Genomic DNA, 17,741 nt, shown 5'->3' on the forward strand with positions numbered 1-17,741 from the left:
AGTCCACCTAATCTGCACATTTTTGGACTGTGGGAAAAAACTGGAGCTGGTCCTGGAGATTTGTCACTCTTCAATCCCATTAATTTCTCCATTGTTGTTTATTTACTTAAGCTAATTTTATTTCAACCCTCTTTCTGATCCTCTGTTAATTTCTTTGGGAAGTCCAGCAAGCTCTCCTTGTTTCTGCTGTGAATACTGAAGCAAAATGCTATCTCAATGATGATATCCGACAATATCTTCACTACCACCTTTCACTGCACCAATAGTATTCTGAACCAGCCATATTGTTTTTTATGTCCCATGCAAGTTTCCTTTCATTATCTTTTTAGTCACTCTTATAAGCCGTTTTGTGGTCCATTGCTGGTCTTGGTATTTGTCCCATTCTATGGGATTTGTACTGTTCTTTGCATCTGTCTCGACCATTTGGCAGCACGGTGGCTCAGTGGTTAGCTCTGCTGCCTCACAAGGTTCAATTCCAGCCTCAGGTGACTGTCTGAGTGGAGTTTGCACCAGGAGGACCAGTTCCACCACAGAACACACCAGATGGCCTCCTTCTTTAGAGACTGCAATTTCCCCTCCCACGTGGTTAAAGATGCCCTCCAACGCATATCGCCCACATTCCGCACCTCCGCCCTCAGACCCCACCCCTCCAACCATAACAAGGACAGAACGCCCCTGGTGCTCACCTTCCACCCTACCAACCTTCGCATAAACCAAATCATCCGCCGACATTTCCGCCACATCCAAATGGACCCCACCACCAGGGATGTATTTCCCTCCCCACCCCTTTCCACCTTCCGCAAAGACCGTTCCCTCCGTTACTACCTGGTCAGGTCCACGCCCCCCTATTACCCAGCCTCCCATCCTGGCACATTCCCCTGCCACCGCAGTAATTGCAAAACCTGTGCCCTCACCTCCATCCAAGACCCTAAAGGTGCCTTCCACATCCATCAAAGTTTTACCTGCACATCCACCAATATCATTTATTGTATCCGTTGCTCCCGATGCAGTCTCCTCTACATTGGGGAGACTGGACGCCTGCTAGCAGAGCACTTTAGGGAACATCTCTGGGACACCCGCACCAATCAACCATACCGCCCTGTGGCCCAACATTTCAACTCCCCCTCCCACTCTGCCGAGGACATGGAGGTCCTGGGCCTCCTTCACCGCCGCTCCCTCACCACCAGACGCCTGGAGGAAGAACGCCTCATCATCCGCCTCGGAACACTCCAACCCCAGGGCATCAATGTGGACTTCAACAGTTTCCTCAATTCCCCTTCCCCCACCTCACTCCAGTTCCAAACTTCCAGCTCAGCACGGTCCCCATGACTTGTACTACCTGCCTATCTTCTTTTCCACCTACCCACTCCACCCTCCCCGCGCCCCCGACCTATCACCTTCATCCCCTCTCCCACTCACCTATTGTACTCTATGCTACTTTCTCCCCACCCCCACCCTCCTCTCATTTATCTCTCCACCCTTCAGGCTCTCTGCCTGTATTCCTGATGAAGGGCTTTTGCCCTAAACGTCAATTTTGCTGCTCCTCGGATTCTGCCTGAACTGCTGTGCTTTTCCAGCACCACTCTAATCTAGAATCTGGTTTCCAGCATCTGCATTGTTTTTGTTTTTACCCACATTCTCCCCATGTCTGTGTGGGTTTCCTCCAGGTGCTCAGGTTTCCTCCCACAGTCCAAAGATGTGCAGATCAGGTGAATTGGCCATGCTACATTATCCATAGTGTTATGTGCATTAGTCAGAGGGAAATGGGTCTGGGTGGGTTACTCTTCGGAGGGTCGGTGTGGACTGGTTGGCCGAAAGGTCTGTAGGAATCTAAACTAATCATTTGACAGGCCCAAAATAGCGAAAGGAGGATTGGTAGCAGCAAAATTCCCAAACGATACCAACCAAATGCTATTGGTGGTAGTATCTGAGTATGTGATAGTTTTAATTGCCGACTGTTGTGGTAGAAGAAGCAGAATGGGGCAGCACGGTGTCTCAGTGGTTAGCACTGCTGCCTCACAATGCTAGGGACCCAGGTTCAATTCCAGCTTAAGGTGACTGACTGTGTGGAGTTTGCACATTTTCCCCATGTCTGAATGGGTTTCCTCCGACAAGCCATAGATGTAAAGATTAGAGGAGTTGGCAAGGGTAAATAGCTCATAGGGATGTCTATGCTAGATAGGTTAGCCATAGGAAATGCAAAGTTACAGGGGTAGGGTAGCAGTTGAGTCTAGATAGAATGGTCTTTGGAAGGGTGGTGTGGACTCGATGGGCTGATTGGCCGTTTGTTTTAAAATTCATTTGCGGGATGAGGGTGTCACTGGCTTGGCAGAATTTATTGCCTAGAGGTTAAGAGTGAACCACATTGCTGTGAGTCAGGAGTTACATGTAGTCCATAGCCATTTCCTTCCCTAAAGAGAATTAGTGAACCAGATGGGTTTTTGCAACAATTGACAGTCATCATAAGATTCTTAATACCAGATATTTATTGAATTCAAATTCCACCATCCACCATGGTGAGATTGGAACCTGGTCCCCAGAATGTTATCGGAGTCTCTGGATTAACAGTCCATTGATACTAATGTTATGCCATCACCTTCCCCTTGTTTCATACACTCTAAGGATTCTGTGAATGACAGGCATTGTTTTTTTTTAATTAATTAATTCATGGCATGTGCATTTCACAGGTTAGCCCAGCATTTATTGCCCATTTCTACTTTCCCTTGAAAAATGTTGGTGCGCTACATTCTTGAACCTCTGCAATCTAGGCCCCGTAGTTACACCCACAGTGCAATCAGGAAGAGAGTTGTAGAGTCATAGAGTCACACAACTCATCCTTGAGATTAATCCATGCTCATCCCCATATATACCTTCTCAAACAATTTTGAAATGTAATGCACTTCACAATGGTCAGACAGGATAGAACACACACCACATTTCACTATATGCCACAAGCTTGATGTCCTATAACTGGAGGAAACATCTTTATAACTCAGTAAAGTTTTGACCACTGATACAAGAAAACCTTTGTTTAGAAGTCACTGTTCTTTGATTGTCATGATGTCAACTGAGAAGTCAGCCTCTGAGTGGATCGTAATGATTACAACAAAGTAAAACAGGCATAGAGTGTCATCAGTATCATCCATAACTGTTAGTACCAAGAGGGAATGGTCAGAATGAGTTTTGTCTGGTCTTTGTTTGCTCTCTCCATACGTGGGTGATCAAACGCATATAGAGAATTCAGTAAAGTGACAGCAAACTTCATTGTATCAAACATCCCCTGTCTGTGCTCTGAATTTCTAACATTTCTATCTGTGTTCAGGAAAGCAAAAGGCCATTTCTTTATAGATGGACCTTCTCTTTACATAGTGAATGGTTACGATCTGGAATGCATTGCCTGAACGAATAGTGGAGGCTGATTCAATCATGACTTTCAAAAAGATTTGCGGGGCTACAGGCAAAGGGCAGAGGAATGGTACTATCCAAATTGCTCGTCAAGAGGACAACACAAACTGTTATTCTATTTTAAAGCAGTGCTGGAAATGTTGCACCTCTGATTTACCAAGATGTCCTTGATGACTATTTCATGTTTTGATAAGAGAGATTTGCCTGTCAGTTGTGTGTATAAGTTCTCAGAAGACCAACAGTGTTTGGAGAAATGCAACTGTACCCTTATGGTACTAGCTGGCTTGCCGTAAATCATGTGATCTCTACTGCAAATGCCTTTGTGTGCAGTCTAAGGCAGCCATTAAACACATCACTTGTAACATGGTGTTAGAAATAGTGTAGCTGAAAAGGTGTGGATTTTCAGAGCTGTAGGAGTGCAGAAAAAAAAAGATCCAACCGAAAATATGTGGGTTTTCAGAGTTGGAAGAGATTTGGCTACTGCAAAATGAAGAAGAAGCTGGAAAAGAAATCCAGCAGTCAGCAGTTTTGAATGACTAAGTGATTCACAATTTCATATGCCTTGATGCTGTAGAAATGAAGGAGCTCTGAGACATAATTAGAACCGTCACTCCTCTCAGTTGCATAGTCATGAAATAGCTACAGAATATACTTACAACTTGAACAGTTATGAGTAACAATAGTGCTATTAGTGCTGGGGAAAGAGTGCTCCAAGCAGTTTTGCATCCCAGATCTCACTGAGAAGCAGAAAAGCCAGCTTTGAAAACAGACTTTGAACCCCATTTTAATGGTATATTTTGAACATCAGAGCTGAAGGGGAGAGGGAGACTAATTGTCAGTATGTGAAACCTGAGAGTTTGGACAATTGGAAACTGATCAGAGACAGGATTGCCTTAGACATAAGAGACCCTTCTTTGAGAACCTGTCTTTTGAGAGAAGGAAAATACACTCTCAAGAAAGCTATAAAAATGCAGAGAAAATCAATTTATCAATTATCAGCTCGGAGCATATTAATAGGAGAAGAGGTGAAGCTTTACATTCTGCTTAGAGACATCTGAGGCTGAAAGAAAACAGTATAGTGGGTGGGGTGGGACAGTTGTAGAAGAGCCAGCAGAATAATCATGGCTAGAGGTCAGGACGTAGATACTGCAGAGGACATCACATAAAAAAGGAGGTATTTCACTGTGGAGAAAGCAGTGCTCTAACTGCAAGATGCTGAATCACTTAGGAAGCAAATGCTTAGCTAGCATGCGGCAAAATAAACCAATAAAGATGGCATTGAAGAGACATCAGACAATTTATCTGAGGAACCACACTTTACCATACAATAAATTGGTGGTGTCAGTCCTAATGGTTATAAATGGTTGTGAATTCTAGAATGAGGAAGTAAATATCTAATGAACCTGATGTGTCAAATACACACGAGTGCTTCATGCAACACCATGAGCTTCACAAACATGTGCAAAGAGGCTCAAGATGATGACTCAAACATGACGCTTTTGAAAATAAGGTTGAGACTTTATGATGTAGTGATCTCATGCCAGAGGACAGATTAAGCTGAGAAAAAAAGGAAAAATGATGATCTGAAGTTCCAAAGAGTAGACATTAAAGAATGTCCACTCATTTCAGCTGAAGCTAGTCTTGAACTGGAAAGCCTGTATGTGCCAGGTCACTGATTGCTGAACAGATCCTAAAAGATGTCTTGGATATCTTCTTGATGAACATACACTCTGATCCATTTTTAGATTAAGACCAACAAAGCATCTTCAAAAAAAAGAATTCCTGCTGCCCTTAAATACAGCCTGAAAGATAAGGTAGAAGGAGGGAACAGTAGGGAATGAGCAAAGAAGTAATTGACAGATCCAGAGCAATGTGATAATTCTTAGCAAACCTCTGGGCAATTAGGGGTAAAAAATAAATGCTGGTGCAGCCAGAGATACCATCATGAATGAATTTAAAAATCTTAAAGACAGGTTTAGCAGCAAAATAAAAGACTGGAAACTGAGTCAGTGCACAGATCTAACGTATCTCAATACAGCCTTGAGTTCATCTCACCACCCCATGCCAACTAATGATGAAACTTGCAACAAGTTGCCAAGTCTTTATTTTCCTCTGTGAAGGATGCTTGTTGGTAAGTGAAGCTGAATTAAACTAAGTTTTCTCACTACATTCTGAATGCTATTTGGGTATTACAGGTGGTTAAGCACACCCTTTGGTATTTCCACTGGTCCAGAGGTGTATCAATTCACCATGTTCCTACTTTCATGACAGAGGCAGCCTTGCTCATGTGGTCCTTTCCCATGGAGGGAGAGTGATGGCTGCAATCTGTTCATTGACACCTATGCCAATCTTTCCAGACAGAATGTGTTCTCACCACAAATAAAACTTGTTGCTGGGAAGGATGGACTGAGTGCAGGAGGTTAAGTCATATCTCAGAGCTACAGGGATGGGCAGGGTTTAACTTTGGTTGTGATGACGTGTGAAGTAATGAAACTAAGAAAGAATGTGCTTCTTTCAGCCTCCATTATAACAATGTGCAGAGACTGACAAAAGTCAAGGAACTGGCTAGATTTGTGTGTTGTTAATGATTTTCTTTGTGACCATGTATGTTGAGTAACTTGCATAACTTTTGGCTGCAATGATAAATTTTTTTTTCTTAATGAGGAAGGGGATGTTTGGAGAAATGTAATTGTACCCTTAATGTCTTTGCTGGGTTTGCCATAGTCATATGATGTCTCCCTCTGCTGTAAGTGCCTTTGTATGGGGCAATGAGTAAATGTGGTCCTTCTAACAATCTGAAGATATTTCAAAGAATATTTGGGAGTGATGGATATTGTTTCAGACAATTAATTGTGCCAGGTTTGGATCTGTACTTCAAATATCATAACATGTTTGCTTTTCCTGCTAAAAAATAACCTGAGAGTAGCAGTGGAATGTCATTTGTAAATCTTTACAAATGATTTTGTTGTTTGTGTAGAGGAGGTTGAGTTGATGTGGCCGTCAACAAAGTACATGACTGAAAGTCCATTCAGTCTGTTATATTATAGATCCTGATTCATTCTTTTGATAGTTAATTAGTGAGCATGGAAGATTTCCAGCAAATTTATCTAAACCAGCACTCAACAGAATGTGTGGACTAGCTCATAGTTGATTTTTGTCAGCTTGACATTTATCCTGGGAAGATGGTAGAATTGATCAAGACGACTTTTGGATGTAGGTTTGCTCACTGAGCTGAAAGGTTCATTTCCAGACATTTCATTACCTTGCTAGGTAACATCTTCAATGGACCTCAAGCGAAGCAATGTTGAAAATTCCTGCTTTCTATTTATATGTTTGGGTTTCTTTGGGTTGGTGATGTCATTTCCTGTGATGAAGTCACTTCCTGTTCCTTTTCTCAGGGGAGGGTAGATGGGGTCTAACACGATGTGTTTGTTGATAGAATTCCAGTTGGAATGTCATGCTTCTAGGAATTCTCGTGCACGTCTTTTTTTGGCTTGTCCTAGGATGGATGTATTGTCCCAGTCGAAGTGGTGTCCTTCCTCACCCGTATGTGAGGATACTAGTGAGAAAGGGTCATGTCTTTTTGTGGCTGGTATCAAGAAGACTGTTATAACTGGGTGCTTAGAAAAGCTCGAGGTAATCAGCAAGAGTCAGCATGGTTTAGTGAGAGGGAAATCATGTTTATGTTATTGGAATTGTTTCATTGAGTAAAATGTGGATAAAGGGAGTGTGTGGGTGTCTTGTAAGTGGAAAACACAGACTGTATAATTGGTCTTTTTCTGATTGGTAAGATGTGACAAGTAAATGCTGCAGTTTGTCTGTTCTGGGGCCTCAATTTTTCACCATTTATTTCAATATCTTGGATGAAGGGCAAAGGTGTGGTAACTGAGTTTGCAGATGACAAAACTGGGTGGGAAAGTATGTTGTCATGTGAAGACGTCATAAGGGGATGCAGTCAGATAGGTTGACTGGAAAAGAAATTGGGAGATGGACTATAATATTCACCTTGGCAGGCCAAGTGAAGAAAAGTAGAGTATTATATACCTGGAGAACTCTGAGATGCAGAGGGTCTTAAGTATTTCAATACACGAATCACAAAAACAATGTTCAGGTATAGTACATAATTAAGGCGGCAAATGGGATGTTCTCCTTTATGACATGGAGCTGAACATAAAAGCAAGCGTCAAAAAACATAAGTTGCTGGAAAAACTGAACAGATGCTGATTTCCAGCTTCCCCTGTTTTTTTTTGGTATAAAGGCATGGTGTGTTAGGCTTCAGTTATGAAGGGCATTGGTGAGACCATATCTCAAATACTGTGGCCAGTTTTAATCTCCTTATTTATGAAAATAAAGAAATGCATTGAAGACAGTCTATAGATTTTATTATACTGATAAGTAGGAATAAGTAGGTTGTCTCAAGAAAAATTGGATCGACTGGGCTCATTTCAACAGCAGGTTAGATTGAATGTGATTTGATGGAATTATATAAGACCCAGAATAGACTTGACAAGGTAAAGAAAGGAAAGAACTAGGCTTCAAAAGTTATCACGAATAATGGGAATATGAAATAGAAACAGATCAGCTATGATCTTATTGAGTGGCCTACTTCATATGTTGATATTACATTGTTATTGGTTATTTTAGGTTGAATGGTGCTCTATTGTGCAGGACTTTATCCAACACAAAAATTGTTTGGACACCAGAAAGGAAATCCTCATTTTCAAGCCGATGTACGATTAAATCCCAAAGTGAAATATCATAGCTGTTGGAAATGTTTTGGTTAAATCCAGTAATTAAGTAGATGCAATTTAAGATTTAATTTCAAAGCAATCTCCACACAAACAGGATTTAAATTATATCAAATAATAGATCTTTGTCAAAGAAGTCCTCTTCCATGAGGCTACAGAATTCTTCCACTGATTACAGGGGAATGAGTATATTTTTATATAAGTGTATGATATCTATATATTGAGGAGAAGTCAGATCTAGATGGTTCAAGTCATTTGGAGGGAATGTGCTGAGCTGACAGCTGCCTTTGCAAATTTTCTAGCAGTAAAACATGGCAAATTTTCCAAGATCTTGTATTGAGTTTATTGCAAGGCCATTGTGATAGATTGTCAAAGGGGAATAATACATCCTCTTTCTGGGAGCAACTCCATCAAAAGAAACATAATCAGGGACCTACACTCTGTCAAGCTCCCACCCACAAATAATTGGAAATAAGTTGATTTTGCAGGGATCAGAGCCAGGGCAGAAGGTAGACAACTGTTTATCAAAGTACATTATAGTTTCTATAATATCCATAATGGAGGATTCCTTTCTCTTCAGTTGTTACTGGATTGAAAAAAATGAGCATTGCAGGTGGATTTATAATTAAGTTTTTAATTGGAGTAAGGCAAATTTTAAATGGTATGAGACAAAAACTGTCAAAAGCTGATTGGAGTAGACTATTTGCAGGTAAAAGGACATTTGGCAAGTGTGAGGATTTCGAGGGAGTTCAGAGGCATTATGTTCATGTTAGAGTGAAGGGTAAGGCTGGTAAGATTAAGGAACAGTGGATGAATAAAGATATTGAGGTTCTAGTCAAGGATAAAAAAAATCTTATTTTAGATGTTGACAACTTGGTTCAATTGAATCTCAATCAATATAAGAAAGAAATTAGGGAGGCAAAGAGGGATATTAAATAGCATTGACAGATAAGGTTAAGGATAACCCAAAGAGATTCGACAAATACATTAGGAGCAAGCAGGTAACCAGAGAGAGGGTAGGGCCCCTTAAATATCAAGGAAGTCATCTTTGTGTTAAACGCCAGGACTTGGGCAAGATACTAAATAAATATCTCGTGTCAGTTTTTACTGTGGAGAAAAGTCTAGAGAACACAGAAACAAATTTTGATGTTTTAAAAAACAGTTCAGTACAGAAGAGAAAGTTCAAGCATTCTTAGACAATATAAAAGTGGATAAATCTCCAGGACCTGATTTAATGTATCACAATGTTATAGGAAGGGGGGAAATTACAAGACCTTTTGCAGAAATATTTGCATTATCTATAAGTATGGGTGAGGTGCCGCATTAGTGGAAGGTGGGAAAGGTTGTAAAGAGGAACTGTGGACATGAAAGCCTGACTTTGGTTGTTGGAGGTGATTTTAAAAAATATTTATGGACATTGAAAGGCAAAAATTGATTAGGGATAATTAGCATGGTTTTGCGAGAGTTAAATAGTGTCTCTCAAACTTGATCTGAGTTTATTGAGCAAGTTACCAAAATGATTGATGAGGGCAAAGCAGTAGACTTTGTTTACTTGGACTTTACAAAAGATGTTAGTGGCAATGTTCATTTCTAATCTGTTTTCCACAAGGGTCAAACCTCAAAGCTCCACCAGGAGTCATTTTTGCACTTCCACCGAAGGTACAGCAGCACAGGGGAATGTAGTGCATGTTCATAACTTGGTGGGCCTAGCAAAAGCTTTGTTTCCCCATCTCTGGAACTCTAAACTTCAAGCCATTCCATTTGGGTTTGTTTCAAGTAAAGAACAACATGTATTGCACAGAGTAAAACTAAGATGTTCAACTGCAGGCAATTGTTATACTCTATTTACAGAGCAACTTAAAATGCTCAGTTTGTGTGATATACCGACATCTGCCCCACCTACAAAAAAATTAAACTTTAGAATTTAAAATGGTACTCATATGTACAGTTGCAAATGTAAGTGTGATCACAAAAACATATGATCAAACCTTCCAGAGTGATTCACATGTTAAAACTATGTTCCTCATTAACACCAGCGTGTGTTAAAGAAAAATATAACTATAAACACATTTAAAAATTTAATTTTTTGTATCAAGCTTCTTCCTCACCTGGGTAGTTCCATCAGTTTCCAGGAATTGGAGTCTGCTTTCTCAACATTTTTAACTGTGCAAATCCCGAACTAATTCCTTGGAATGACTGGGCACTGTGACATTAATGGATTTATATTAGTCAAAGCTCTGAATTAGTCTGCTCTACCAGTTGATTCAGTTAACTTATTGATGTTTTGTGAATTTTAGACCAAGTTGCAGGAGGAATTTAGATGGTAGAGATGCATGCCAAGTAACCCGGCAGACTTCCTCTTTCAACATACAAGTGAGGCTCTGAGATCAGAGGAGTAAGTTCTGTCTCGGACACAACAGCATAAACAGGCGCACACATGACCATAACCTCAAATGACACCCACATGATCATGCATATGCAACCACACTACCAAGTGAGACATGACCACACACGACTGCACACAAACTACACAAGAAAACACAAATACACACAAAACGTGACTTGCTGTCTGAGCACAACTTTAACCATGCTGCTCATTAACATCAACGTCTGATTCTACAGAGGTGCGTTAGATGACTTTTCAGGATGCTGAATCACATTTGCATTTATTCTGAGGTGCATGGCTGCAACCTAGACCTTTGAGCATTATGGCTTCCTCTCCTCCTACACAATGTCTGGATATGATCAACTTCTCCACAGGGATAGCACTGACTGGAAATGGGGACAACTGAATGGTTAGGATTATCATAGTAATGTGGGAGCATGATGCTCCAGCAGCGCTACCTCTCAGAAACAAATGTCCCCATGATGTGCAATTTCTATCACCATGGCCTCATAGGCCTCTCTCAACTTCACACCTTTGCACTAAAGATTGTTCTGGATTCTACTGATCTTTCAGCCCCATGTATACCTGGGTCAAATGTTGATTTCCAAAGTTTACACTATACCCAATGGTGAGAGTACTTCGTCAATTCAATCTTGCAATCTAGAAGAGGTCTCACACGACAACTGTGTTTTCATGGAACGTAACTCCGTGCAATCCCATTCAATTGTAACACTGAATTGAGGTGTCTTGGAAAACATTTGTTCAAAACTCCACGTAGCATCTCTGGGGTTCCAGTTGTAAGGTGATTTGTTTATTTTCTTCCCACTCCAATGTTTTCAACCTTGCCTTCTCCATTTCTAATTTAAAATTGAACTCCACAGTGCTGCAGTCATTAAGATTCCTACTTTGAACTCACTTACTCCATATTATTACCCCAAACCAAGTCATGCTTCCTTCCTTCCTTCGAGCATCAATATCACAAATTCATTTGAGCACACCAAAATCCTCCCCTTCCCAGTGTTCCAATAATTACAAGATGAAAATAAGTTAGAGAACTATGGACTAATTGATGTACAAATTGTATCTTCAATTTATTTTTCCTTGATCAACTTTTCAGAGAGCGCGCGGTTGTCTCAGTGCAGGCAGTGTTAGTGTTAAGATGTTTGTTTATTTTTTTAAAAAAGAATTATTTTTAAAGCAGACATGAGACAATTTGTTTACCTGATCATGAAAATCAAATATATACTCTCACATTTGCATGATAATTAATAGACTTATGGAGCTTAACTACATGATGTTACAGTTCCTGAGTTGGTTACAGGTTATTGTCCTAATGTTAAAATCAGTGATCCTGGAATTTCATACAAGTGTGAGATGCATTAATAGTAAATATTGTTCTGTAACTTAGCATTAAATCTGAAGCTTGTTAATGGTGATCATTCTCGCAATGGAAAATAAAATAAAATAAATTTTTTTAAAACTTACACAAAACAATGTTGTCAAAATATTTATTATGCATATTTCTATAAGTCAGACAAGTTTGTTTGAAAAGACAATTTACTGTAGAGACTTTACTTCATAGTTGCGCGAACTTCAAATTGCTTTGGTGACATTTACAAGTCTGTTTCAAATTACTAAAATACTGTACTGAATCTCTTTTCAGATCTTCAAGAGATTTATCTATAATGTTTTTAAAACCAACTTGAAAAACAACTGAATAGCTCAAGACCTTCAGGTGTGATTTCAGAAAATCCTGTTCAAAGCTGCAAAACTGAAAGAAAACTTCTACAGTCTGACAACCTTTTTTTAAAAAACAAAATAATACAACTCTCTTCTCCTCAAATGCCCAGTTAAATTTATGGGTAGAGGCAAAGGCTTGATACGGAACAAAGACCCTCTTTGATTTAATGTTGAAAACGTTCCCAGAAGCAGCAACAATGCATTCTACACCCAACAGAGTGACTATTTTGTTTAAAGTGAATAGCAACCATTCCTTCTCAAAACAATATAAATACTTTTGCTTTGATGCAGAAGTATTTATTTATTGAAGTTTATCAGATAAACCTGCCATGTATAAAGAGTTACTCACAGTGTTGGAAGTGAGCACTGAAAGCATGTAAATTGAGAGATAGAGACCTGCACTGATGTGAACTTAAGCAAATCAAAATTGTTTTACAGATAGATTCTGGGCACAGGAGGGAGAAGGGAATATCTGTGCAGTACTATTAATCTATCCTGCACAGACACACAGGAAGTGATTACAGCTTGCGTGTAAACATTTAAAATCATACAAAGGTTTTTAAGCTGTAAACATTTGCCTTGAACAATGCAGTTTGGCAACCATTACAAGATACTGCTTCATATTCCAATTATTTTCCCTATGCAGCTGACTTCACCAAACCATTTAATTGCCAGATGAACTTCAATAATTTACAGAGCTGATTCCACTCATTGTGAAAACAGCTAAAACAAAATAAAATCTTTGTCTGGTTTCTAGATTGCAAGCAGGCTGCAGTCTTTTGCTTTGCACCTCATGCAATCATTCCCACTTGTGAAATTCTGACATACTCAAGTCAATGATACACAGGCAACACAACTCTGGGCACTGATTATTCGTTAGTCTTCTCATCATTACTTTGCAACTTAAACTCTGTTAAGTTCCATTAGAACCAGTGCTCCCACAGCCTCAGTATAGTAAATCTACTGAAAGAGAAATCAGGTTATCAAACCTCTTGCTGACGGCAAAATTTGCACTTGGTTGGTCCACAATACCGGTTTAAACTAGACCAACACAAACATTAATGAGAAACCATTCACTAAACATATCAACTCACAATATACCCATTCCTTCTGGCAAGCCTCTGGCATTATTAAAAAATCCCTCTTTGAAACTAAAGTTAGCTAAGCAGTTCATAAATGTGTACAGGTAAGGCTGGAAATTCTGAGTAGGCCAAGCAGCATCTTTCTCAGTTTCTGAAAGGACACCAGCTTAAAACATTCATGGTTTCTTGATGCACGGAAGCTGTGTGGTCTGTTGAGTATTTCCAGTATCTTGTTTCTGTTTATATTTCAGATTTCCAGCATCTGCAGTATTTTGACTTGTAGAACCAATTAAGAAAGCTCATTTTCAGTGTTTAAAACCATAGTTTTACTGAACTTTACCCAAGAGCAGATCACCTGCAAACAAGCAGAGTCCAAGTAGGAATGAGGACACTTAAAAAAAACTGTTCACATTTTATGTTAAGAATATTTGTTTTCTAATCAGATCCACTGTGCATGTGTCTTCTGCCACACTGTCCATTTTCAACCCCAGCCCAATCCAGGATAAACAGTCATCCATGTGCAAAATTGCCATGATGCAAGTGGAATTCCATTATATCAGTCAGCATATAATGAACAGCACGAGTATTAATGGTGTTGAAAACATCACACATATCCCACCACTACAAAAAAAAGGATAAGTTTGCTCACATCCCAACACCCCCTCAATTTCAAAATGAAAACTTAAAATTCATGAAAATCATGCTGATCACCATGATGCTCACTACTGGTCAATGATTATAAAATGTGTCCCAATGGGTCCAAGTATCCACTCTCTATGCTTCCAATATTAATTCATGTCCACTGGAAAAAGGCACTTCAGAAACTGAATATGGTTCATTTCATTCAACATGTATAGTGTATAACTAATTAGAAAATAATCATTATGGAGTGGAATGATAGTCAGGACAACAATATTTACAAGAACAGGAATAGGAGGAAATGTGGGAACATATCTGCTAGGATGCAGGATTATACCAACACGATGCTTGGCTCATCATATACCAGAACGCTGACTGGGCTATAATTCCTTGATAAAAGTCAAGATGAAATAAGACACTTCAGGTCTAGACATAAAGGTGGCTCCAGATCTAGTGGGTGGTGATTATGCAGATTACTTCACTGTTTCTCAGCTCTTTTGAGAAGAGCCTTCCACGATTGCAAATAAATAGTTCTCAGTTGATATCAAGCGCACTGTATGGTGATGTTTCAATCCAGCAACCCAACAGCAGTTAAATCTATTTATTGATCCCAGCAACAAGGATTTAGACCCAAGTGTTTTAAGACAATCTTACAGTGCTGCAAAGTCAATCTGGACATAAAGCTGTCTTACTCCTGCCTGTGAATAAAAAGGAATAAAGAGTTTTGTTTACTTACTCAGTAAAATGAAGTAGAAATGTATTACATCCTCACTATCAAAATTTCTCAATATCAGTAAATAACTCAATGCTTCCCTTTCCATTTAAGCAAACATACAAATTCATAAAAATGTTTAGCAACCAAAATGTTGTGAATTTTTATGCTAAATTTTACACCACATCATGTTCTAGTACACAACTGGTATTGTATGCAACAGTTTGCAACAGCATGCTCCTGTGTAGTTGTCTTGAAAATGTTTTACTCTGTAAACAGTCAACGCAGTCAACATTGTGCACTGGGGGGAGACGAGAAGTGGAAGAGGTCATCTTATGCACTACCTACCACTTTCAGCCAACAAAAACACCTACTCCATTAGAAAACAAAGTACAGGATTCACAAAAGAAAGGTTAAATATCCCAGCCAAATCATTTTATCATGTTAAAATCTATATCGTCAAGTGGCACTGAATGCCACTGATTTCATGATGCTAACTAGTGGACTATAAAGCTGGTCTCATTAATGGTGATCAATCATCGATTGTTGTAAAAGCTAATTTTGGACGCTAGTGTTTTTTTTCGGAGAGAGAAATCTGCCACCCTTCTGAGAGATATCTGGACTCCAGATCCACAGCAATATGATTGCCTCTTAACTGCCCTCTGAAATGGCCTACCAAGCCAATCAGTTCAAGTGCAAAGAACAAAAATCAGATCAGCCTATTAAATTATCAATGGCAATGTTTTAAATCTCAATGTGAGTGCCAGTTTGTGAAGGGGCCTCCACTGACAAAAAACAATGGACTTAAGTCAAGTTACTTGGGAAACCAATTAGACAAGGACAAATACAGTACCATTTAAATATTTCCAAAACCATTTGTGCACCTAAAAGGAGTTATATATGGTAAGATAATCTGGAGATAATAAAACAGTTTATAAAATTGATTAAGGAATAATTGAAAAGATGATAGAGTAGGCTGCCAGTGATGGTAAGACCTTTAATGGTTAGCTTGCAATTAAAAGAGCCATCAAGGACCATATTGGGCCTGTAATGGAAGCTTAAGATGTGATCAAAATTTTACATGGTACATCACATTGATCTTTACCACTTAGTCATAAGACATGCTAGACAGAAGAAAGATTATGACTGAGTATGTAGACAGGTATGCAGAATGGTCCAGCCAGAATTAGGGTTCTTAAAGCAAATACGTTCTTGTGCCATGTGGTCTTCACCCTAGATTCTGAAAAGAAATGGAGACTGTGCTAAAAGCCACTGGCTTAGATAGCTGAACTCATAGCAATTATAGTTGTTTGCAGAGACTGGAAAGAGGCCTGTGTGGTGCTTAATTTGACAAAGCCAAAACATGGAAAGTATGGATTCATTAGTTTAAAGTTAATTATAACAAGGTGCTGAGGGAACTGTTGGAAACATTTGTGATAACTTATAAAGAGCTGAGGTTGTTAAGCAATAAAAGCATAATTTCTAGAAAGTATACCCTAACTCATGAGCAACGTTGTATTCCCCTTGAAGAAAAATCCAAAGTTTGTGAATGATGAAAGTTTAGCATGCCAGAAAATACCATACAGAATGCTGAAAAATGATACCGCATCTTAAGGAATTAGTGGCCAGTTTTCAGATCTCAAAGTGCTGTAAAGACGTCAGGAGGAGGGTCAATCAATTAATTCCATTTAAAAGCAGGTCATTATCGGGACAAGCTTGGGGATAACAGTAGACTCTGTGGTCATACTCGTGGGTCTTTAAAATAATGAAAATATCAGAAACTTTCCATAGCCAGAAGGGTGAACCCATGGTGTGTGAGGCTGAGTTATGTTGTGGTGGAAAGAATTGGGCTTTTGTCTTTTTGCATCTACATAATGAAGAGCCACCAGTGTTACAGATACGGACACTATCAAAACCTGCATTCAGTCATTTCCTACTTGACCTCAGGAACTAAACAGCCCAAACCTCCAAAACATGTCAAATTGGCAATATTTTCTTGCCCTTTGTTGTGCACTTTGCCCTTTAGACAACCCTTAAATATGTCAGGTGTTGAATAGCCACCCTTGACACAAAGACCCTGCAAAATCAATGAGTATCAAAGATGAATGTTCTATGTCCTATGTCTATGATTGACTAGTACATTTTAACCATTTTTCTGTAGCAAACCATAAACTAATCTGTTTCAAAGAAATACTCCATAATAGTAGGTTTGAAATACCACTATTGTTACTACTGGGTATAATTGACTCATTAAATCAGTGTCAAATCCAACCAGTAAAACCACTCTCCTAATTAACCTCTCAACATTTTTTTTGGATTAGATTCCCTACGTGTGGAAACAGGCCCTTCGGCCCAAGCAGTCCACTACTGTGCTACAGAATGGCTGCTTCCTAGGAATTTCAAATGACCATTCAATCATAAATTTAGGCTTGTCTACATTACCAGAGACGAAGCAAAACTAAGTTTAGTATACATTTCCTTAGTCATACAAATGGCAGAATATTGTGCACACTGTCAGTAAGAAGCATTTTGCAAACAAAATTTAATTTTTATGAGAACCTTAAACTTTGCATCATAAAAGTAATTCTTAAATAGTCATCAACAATTTCTGAACCTTGTAGACTGGTAAAGAGAAATACTCATGATAGAACAGTGGAAATAACCTCTTTATATACCTGTGTGAAAATGTTGTGTGTTTGACTCAAAATCCATCGTGCATCTGCATCAGGAGCAACCAAAAGCTTTACTGTACCGATGTAGACTTCACTACACAACGTCCAAAAGTGAGGATCAATTATACTATAAACTCCTTGCAAGTGTTGAACCTGGAAGAATAAATGAGAATGACAAGTTCCAGTTTAACTGCTCTTTCTTTCCTCTCGTAATACTGCATATAGAAGTTCTTCTACCTACCCGCTGATAGCATTGGGGCAGCACATGATCCAAAGCTGGAGGAGTACGTTGCATTAGAATCCCAATGGATTGCTTTAAGAGTGGAATAACACTATCAGAAAAAGAAATATTGTCAG

At 39.2% G+C, this 17,741-nt stretch overlaps 1 protein-coding gene and 1 long non-coding RNA gene across 3 annotated transcripts in view; one reads left to right on the top strand and one right to left on the bottom strand.

The window, feature by feature from the left end:
- LOC140479721 (uncharacterized) overlaps nt 1–12,307 on the top strand; it is a 259,861-nt gene extending 247,554 nt beyond the window's left edge. Inside the window, exon 3 of the long non-coding RNA XR_011961102.1 lies at nt 12,203–12,307. This is a non-coding gene — a long non-coding RNA (uncharacterized lncRNA). The remainder of the gene's footprint in view (nt 1–12,202) is intronic.
- The window catches only part of slc30a7 (solute carrier family 30 member 7), a 69,869-nt gene continuing 64,161 nt past the window's right edge, over nt 12,034–17,741 (bottom strand). For both annotated transcript variants that reach the window (XM_072573771.1, XM_072573772.1), the window contains 3 exons: nt 17,626–17,716; nt 17,388–17,537; nt 12,034–14,698 (listed from right to left, as the gene is read on the bottom strand). In XM_072573771.1, coding sequence (XP_072429872.1) covers nt 14,651–14,698; nt 17,388–17,537; nt 17,626–17,716 — 289 coding nt within the window. In that variant the 3' untranslated portion in view covers nt 12,034–14,650. The remainder of the gene's footprint in view (nt 14,699–17,387; nt 17,538–17,625; nt 17,717–17,741) is intronic.

The sequence above is a fragment of the Chiloscyllium punctatum genome, chromosome 7 (genome assembly GCF_047496795.1).
Source record: "Chiloscyllium punctatum isolate Juve2018m chromosome 7, sChiPun1.3, whole genome shotgun sequence".
Taxonomy (NCBI): Eukaryota; Metazoa; Chordata; class Chondrichthyes; order Orectolobiformes; family Hemiscylliidae; genus Chiloscyllium; species Chiloscyllium punctatum.